Source organism: Vigna unguiculata, chromosome 4 (assembly GCF_004118075.2).
Source record: "Vigna unguiculata cultivar IT97K-499-35 chromosome 4, ASM411807v1, whole genome shotgun sequence".
Taxonomy (NCBI): Eukaryota; Viridiplantae; Streptophyta; class Magnoliopsida; order Fabales; family Fabaceae; genus Vigna; species Vigna unguiculata.
The window spans coordinates 24,186,632-24,194,715 of NC_040282.1; the positions used below are offsets into that span (position 1 = coordinate 24,186,632).

At 33.6% G+C, this 8,084-nt stretch overlaps 1 protein-coding gene across 1 annotated transcript; it reads right to left on the reverse strand.

Moving 5' to 3' along the window:
* Positions 1-713: 713 nt before the first annotated feature.
* Positions 714-7,784, reverse strand: LOC114182391 (rhomboid-like protein 19). Its single transcript, XM_028069264.1, has 8 exons — positions 7,577-7,784; positions 7,352-7,476; positions 2,462-2,522; positions 2,210-2,376; positions 1,776-1,881; positions 1,486-1,688; positions 1,240-1,377; positions 714-977 (listed from the first exon to the last, which is right to left on the reverse strand). Exons 1-8 carry the CDS (start codon positions 7,598-7,600, stop codon positions 881-883), a joined length of 921 nt encoding a protein of 306 aa, XP_027925065.1. The 5' UTR covers positions 7,601-7,784; the 3' UTR covers positions 714-880.
* Positions 7,785-8,084: the final 300 nt, after the last annotated feature.

The following is an 8,084-nucleotide window of genomic DNA, read 5'->3' on the forward strand; positions in this document are numbered from 1 at the left end:
CTTTGTTATATGTCACATAATATTGCAAAAGTAAACTAAGACGTTAAATATTAATTTGTACTGGTAGGTTTACATTAAAGGAAAAGAAGTATATTTTAAGCTTCAAAACTGATTTTGGTCATTTTACCTTTAAATAGATGAATTTAGTCATCTAACTTTCAAGAATATATGATTTCAGTTTTCTTTTAAATAATTCAATATTTGATAACGATTTTGTATCATCAGCTAGTTTATAGAAAAATTACCTCACATAATTTAGTATTAATATTTTTATACATAAAATATATTTAATCCTACATTTGTTTTAATATAAAATTTTATAATTTTCATCCCCAACTTCTATTTACCTGATATTGTGACATTAAACATGTCAGATCACTATAGTATATACCATTAGCATTCTGACCTAATTATATATTTTCCTTATATCATTACTTTATAATAAAACCCTAACTATAAACACAAGAATAGTAAAATTTTATATTACAAAATCAAGATGAAAAAATTAAAAAATAAAAAAAAAAATATATATATATATATTACAAAATATATTAGAATAAACAAAATAATATTTTATATAATATATTTTATAATCTTGATATTTGAAACTCCTGTACTTTACTCCTTATAGATATCATATTAATTTATTTAAATGCCTGAATTTAGACTGTAAAAGCTAAAAAAACAAAATTAACATATAAAAAAACTAAAAGAAAGCGCAGAAAGAAAGTAAATTATATTTATCTGACAAGAGAGAAACCTTTGGTTTTGTAAAGATTATCCAAGGACAAATGCCCATTAAATCTTCCTTGACCTAAACAAAATTCTCTAATTAATTACTGTACGACCTCTGGAAATATCAATAACTGATGTTGCTGAATTATACATTTTCCTCAGCTTCTCTTTGCAACTCACGTCGTGCAGCAGCCAATCTCTCAGCAGCCAATCGTTCTTCCAGTGCTCGAGCACCTCTTTCTCTGCAAAAATCAACAGTTCCATTTGCCATGCCAAATTATTTTTATGCAGAACAATGATTGCTTCTAATGACTGCTTATAAAAACTGAAAATAATGCTAAAAGATGAAGACAAGGAAATAAAAATAATGCTAAAATATGGACAATAGCACCTCTATTATTTATTTATTTGATTTTTCCTTATGACATGCTTCACAGGAGCAATTTCTTCTTGACATATATACTAACGATCCAATCAAAATTAACAACAGCAATAAACAATCACCTTCTCCTAGATGCTTCAATTGAATCTGAACCTGGTAAAGGCTCACTTTCCAGATTGTAGCCTTGCGCATTATTAGAACTATTAGATCTTCCACAGAGCATTCGGTGAAAAATTGATGCAATAGGATCTATAACCGGTCTACAAGACAGTAAAAGCATAAAAGATAAATAAAAGTTTCTTCGTTTTTAGCAAGCCAATTCAATAATTAATCCTTATTTTTTTCTGCAGACTAAAAGCCGAGATTACCTTAAAAATTCGGGGAAAAATGTGGAGAAAGCAAAATCCTCATTTGGATCACCCCTAAGTTTTGTTTCTGGTTTCCTCTGCCAGTATCTAAGGTAAATCCAGCTAATATATGTGCCAGATATAATCGTAGGAAGATATGTTGTAGCCTCTAGTGTCCAGAAGCTAATAGCAACGCAAAGCAATAAAGTGATAGATGGCAACCACTGAAGAGATGTAAGAGGCAACAAATTTAGGACATTTTCATAAACCTATTATTGTTCATAAGTGACAAGTGGATAAGTGTATCAAACCTTTGTTTTTATCTTGATGAAAGGAAGCTCTTGATCCGGTATAATTTGCTTGATCCCAACCAAGAAACCAGATATAACTCCATGAAATCCAGAGAGTGGCATGTAACTAGAACATTCCAAGAGGACAATAAGATTAAAACAATTTGCTCATGGTGGAAAAAGAAAATCGAATATATGTTCAAGATTTTATTATTCAGTATTGATTTTAGCTGTGATATCCTGAACAAACAATGTTTTCTACATGTCAAAGCCACAAGAGCACAATTAATCAGACTTCAAATTGGCCTCTATTAAGCTTTTAATTATATAGTGGAGAGACAATGCACCACAAGACGTGGGAAAGAGAGATATAACCGACTGAAAGAAAAGTAAGAAAAAACATCAGGAACGGCAGATGAAAAAAAAAATTATCTCGGATTGTATTATATACATACAGGTAAGTCTCCAGCCTTGTAATGTAGTATAAGGCAATGGCAGTGATGAATACACATATTGAAGTTAGAAGATTAACCACAAAGATGAATTTAAAGAATTCCCTGGAGCCCCATATTGGCTCAAGCAGCTTTCCAATAAACAGGAGACCCAATGTGCTGATCACTACCTATAAAATTGAAATTTTTTCTTAAAAGCAAGATTTCCAAGTCAGGTAATAAAGTCTTAGTGTTCGGAAAACAGAATGTGCATACCCCATATATAGATTGTTCAACATAACCAGAAGTAATGAGATTCCAGGCAAATGGGATTGTCCTGCAAAATGAAAAGAACAGGAAAATAAGTTCTAAAAAAGAATTTTGAAATATCAATGGAAAGGTAAGCTACATAATTACACTTATATGGAGAACTGAACAAGCAGATCGTCAAAATGAGATTTGTATTGATTCAGTTATATATACTACTAACATAATCTAACCAAACCTGAATTTGGTGTCTTGTCTGAAAATCAACCCCATTCCTAAAAACTATGAAATAGTGTTAGCAGATAGATATTATAAGTTTTAAAAGTTTCCTTCTATCTGCATTTGTATAGCAAAAAAGGGGAAGAAGCTTTTATTACTCTGCATTTATTAGATGTTTGAAAAATCTTCTCTGTCTGTTTGTAAGTGTTAGAGTTCTAATTTACATGTGTTGACATTTTCATACAAAGGTTTCATTTAAGAATAGATAGATATTTCTCTTCCACTATAAATTGTTAAATGTGTGTATTTGTTGTTGACTGTTGAGTAGTTTTAAATCTGATCATTGTTACACATTCATTGTGTTTAAAGATCTTAGATATCATGATAAGTAGTATGCTATGCTAGTCACTCTGAGTTTACAGTTTAACTGATAATTGCTAGGTTCTACATTATTCATTCTTGCTTGAAAAGGGCTCTGAAACTTTCCCAGTTCAAGCACAGAGGATGGGGTGGATTAAAACTTCTAACAAAGGATAGCTGAAGTGTATGTGTTAAATCAAAGTTCAACAACTATTTGCTTGGTTTCAATTTTATCCTTAAACAACAAAGTGTGAAACAAATATTTATGAACATCAAGCCTCATCAGACATAAGTGTTATTTGTTTAACCTAATAGACGCAAGTAGTTTGCTTATATTCTTTATCTGATAAGCTTTTGCTTGAGAAGACAACAAGGATACTTTTTCTAATAAGCCTTGAGCACTTTCGATACACATTGAAGACTCATAAATACCTATTCTTTGTGCAAGGAATGTTCGTCAATTTGTTTCACTCATGAGATCTCGCAACATTTTGTCATTATCAAGATTTCTAGAAGAACGTACTTAAAGATAATTCACAGAAGTAGCCTAAATAAAAAGGCAGAATGTCAGTGTTGCAGAGTCAGTAAGCGGTGTCAAGACCCACATATTAAACTAAAGGAAAATGAAGCTACTTACCTAGGCCGGATAAGTCATGTCGTGTATCAAAGAAGAAGAGTAAAGAAGTCACGTGCATTTAATGATGCATGATGAGCATTTAATGCATCTACGTCATGATTAGAGGATTGTCAATGAGGATGAAAGGCTTGCTAACCTCACAGTGGCTCCCAAGGAATATCCAACAACTCTTTTCTTCTTAGCTATTTATAAAAATGTCCTCTTTGAAGAAGAGAGGATGACAACAACAATCACGACTAGAAAGTTAAAGTTCTTGTAATCTTAAGAAATCCTTAAAGCCTTGAATTTGTGAGGAAGAAAACTATTTGTATTCGAGAGTAACCTAAAAGGGTGTTTACCATCCTGCACATGTCTTAGGAAGTTTATCTCTTATAGAGAGCGAAACTCATGATAATTGAGATCACAACCTTTTTAATCAAAATGTCTAAAGAATACTTATGTTTATCAGAAGCGGTTGTGTCCAAACCATATTTGTGATTTTAGCCAATAGCAACAGCATCTCAAAGAATACTCAGGTTTAGCTAGGAGTGACTGCAATCCAAGCAAAGAATACTCAGATTTAGTCAACAAAGGTTGGGTCCAGAGAATAATCAGATTTAATTAGGAGTGGTTGTGTCCAATGTATACTTGTTTAGTCAGAAATGGATAATACTTGTATCTTGCAGTGGTAGTCTACCTCAGTGAATCTTAATTGTGTTGATCAAGAACCTAAATATGCATTGAGGACGACATCTGCCACTACGACCTCCTCTAATGTCACAACTTCCTTTTCCACAAGAAGAAACCATGGCAGAAGACTCAATAATCTCCTGAATTTTTTTATTATTGAGGGTTGGAACATGAAAGAGGCATGTTATCAAAGTTTTCAATAGAAGGGACCTTTTGACCAATTAAAATTTGATCTCTAACCCGATCATATTCTAGATTCATTGCTCAAAACCACATAAAACTTATCCAACTTCCTTTTTATTTCTTCTAATGAGTCAATTTGCAAGAACATCTTTAAATCCTCAATAGCTAATTGAGTTTCAGCAATAAATGTCATGTCATGGTCAGGCCGCTTTAGACAAGTCAATCAATTAGTCGAATCGTAAAGGTGTTAGATATCATTTGCAAATATATTTTGAGCCCTTTTCCAAAAGGAATTACATGTTTTGAAAGACTTGAGAGTACTTAGAATATTGGCACAAAGCTGAAAATCAATTTTCTTCCACGGTTAAATTTGGTCCAATGACAGCGAACTCCCATCTTCTTTTAAATGATCAATGAAGCCTTGGCCAAGGAACCAAAGTTCCACTGAGGCAGACCAAGACTGGCAATTTTTTCCATCTAATTTTTCATAAGTTATGGAAGGAGTCCCAGGAAGAGATGATAAAGCTCTTGAAGACATGCTGAGCAAGACAAAGGCCAAGACACAGTTATTGAGAAAAAGATAAGTACAAAATGCAAGTTGGGTTTCAGGAGAGAGAAACCTAGGGTTTCAGAAGGGAGAAGCCTAGAAGGCCTAGTAATTGGTCCTAGAACGAGGATCAGAGAATGGAAAAAAGTTCAGCAAGCTCCAGCAAACCAAACAATGGTGGTCCAAAAACATTTTGACCAATGGAAGGTGGCATGTAAGACACACATGCCTTGGGCAGCGACTACAGACAATGTGTGATAGCGCATGAGATGGAATCTGGTTGCAAGACATCGGGGTTGGGTTGCACAACCACCTGGGTTGGGTAGCGCTTCTCGAGGCACCTCGAACCGAGGTGTCAAATGACAAAACTCTGACAATGAACTTTAAGGATAGTGACCGAATGACAATTCCATTGATAGACTAAACCAGTAGAGCGGGATTGACTCGCTTTGATACCAACTTGGGAAAAATATAGAGGAATTAGAATGACTTTGATAGTATGTCTTCCCCTCTCTTAGGATTTCATATTTATTATAGTAGCTTGGAATATATTAGATACAATGAATGAGAAAAAAAAAAGAAGAGAGTTCTAAACTAGAATTCTAGGAATTAGGTCCAGCATAAAGCACATAGCTCCTTACAATAAATCCTATTAAAGATTATTTATTCTGACAAAAACAATACTCGAAAATCCAGTAAAAAATCTTGAGTGTAAATTAATAGCAAGGGACTCCATATAATCCACATGGTTTGGGGTTCAAGATGTATCAATTAGGGTTGGCCCACAGCAGGCCATTTGAGAAGATTTCAAGAGGTTGGTTTAAGGCTTTCCACAAGAATAAAAGATTCTCATAAATAAGGTTCTGAATGATCAGTCAAAACTGCATAAGCTACCAGCAAATACAACTTATAAGGTAATTGAACATAAATAAAAAGGAGACCAGGATTATAGAAATCAATTTGAAGTTATTACAAAAAGTCAGCAGAAGTTATTTATATTTCAGAGGGGTTGATAGAAAGGTATTGACACAAAGAAACTTACATATAGTTTTTATTGACTTGGAGAAGCATATAATCAAGTGGCAAAGGAAATGCCATGCAAGGATTTGGAAAAAATGTATTTGCATAACTAATATATAGGTATACAAGACAAGTACGATGGGGTAACTACTAGTGTGAAAACTTACGAAAGCAAAACTTTGAATAAGTTTACATCAAGGGTCAACCTTGAGTCCTTACTTGTTTCATCTAGTTTTAGATTTGTTTATCTGATAACAACACAGCCCAATACACTTGGGCCAAAACAATTACAAAGAGACCAAGCAACTACAGGACTTTGTTTGATTGAGTAACTACTATACAGATAATTATATATGACATTGGAATAACTACTCAGATAACTCCTTTTTCTAACTACTACCAACAAGGATTGCAAACACTACCCTGCTCTACGTTCACATCAGATTACCTCTGCCAGTGCTCCTTTTAAGAGCACAATTAACACTATAATAACACAGTTTACCTCTGCTAAGATCTCACAATCATCATGACAATAATACAGTTTTAAGTGTCTCACACTTTGAAACATCAGTTTTGCTTTTTTGCTATTGTTAAAAGTTCTTCATGTGGAATTGCTGCTAGTGTGCAGCCACTGCCTTCTATTAATCTTTCAGTTTAATCTGTCGTCTTACACTTACGCCATTTGCATTATGAGCCATTAACTTGTAACTTGAGCCTAAGTTATGATCACCCAATTTTATGCAACCATCTTTTAGTGTTCCCCGAATGATGTTTAGGACCTGTTTGGACAGGTACTCCATTAGTACTCTTAAGAGATAAAAATAAGAAGAAAAATTTAAATTAGTTTCCTCTGATTTAAATTTAGCGTATACATAAGCTTATATGTAGAAGTTCCTCCACTTAGTTTCTCTAAACTTTTATTTTTAATTTGTATTTAGTTTAAAGAGAAGATCATTCCATTATTTTCTTTCTTATCTTTCTCCCCTGGAAGCGATTATAGAGAAGTTCATCCAAATAAGCCATTAACCATATGTCACTTTCCATTTAAATATTATTTTCCTAATAACTGTCGTTCGTGCACATAAATACGCTCTCCAACAAAATTCTGGAATTTAAGTAGGATCACACAACCATCATTACAATCACACAGTAGTGTCTGCCTCCTCCACACAACCCTGATTTAGAATTTCAACAACCAAAACCAACATTGTGCAAAGTAAACAAATCACACCCACATTTGAAATAATTACACAATATGCGGTACCTGGCGGGAATAAGAGCGAAGTAGGTAACAGTTGAAGGGAAAAACTGAACCGCAATGTGACCGCAAACCAGCACCACCGCAAGGCCCTTGCATAACCGAGTGAACCCGGTGAAGAAGCCCGTGCCCTGCCACCAAAAATTAATCAAAAAATGGAAATTGAAATGGGGAAGGTTCGAAACATCGAGAAGTTTCTAGAATCTGATCGAAGAGACAGCGGAGAGTTACCCCTGAAATCGCTGGCGTGCTCATGGACTCGGCGGTGATCCCAATCGGAAGATGATCCGATCTGATCTGATAAGTTTGTTGGAAATTGATAGGTACGGAAAAGCCAAGTCGTTTTGATGGCGTAAAAAGGGATGGAAGATGAGGATCTGATCTAGTCTAGAGATCTAGTCTTTGAGATACTTGCATACTCGCTTTGCCCAAACACTTATGCAAATAACATTTTATTAATTTAATTTTTTAGTAAATTAGACTCGTTGCTTGCTGTTCTATCCTATTTTCTCGATTTACTTTCAAACCTTAATTTTCTAAGGTTCTATACAATTTTTTTCTTTTTTTTTAAAACATTATTATCATATTATTATAACGCACTATAAATATTGTAACAACGAAAAAATTGTGAAAATATACGAGATATAAACGTTACTTAAGAAAATCACAAAGATGTTAATAAAAAAAAAATTGTTTATTACTTTTTTTTCTTAATTTCACTTGTTGATTATGTTTTCCT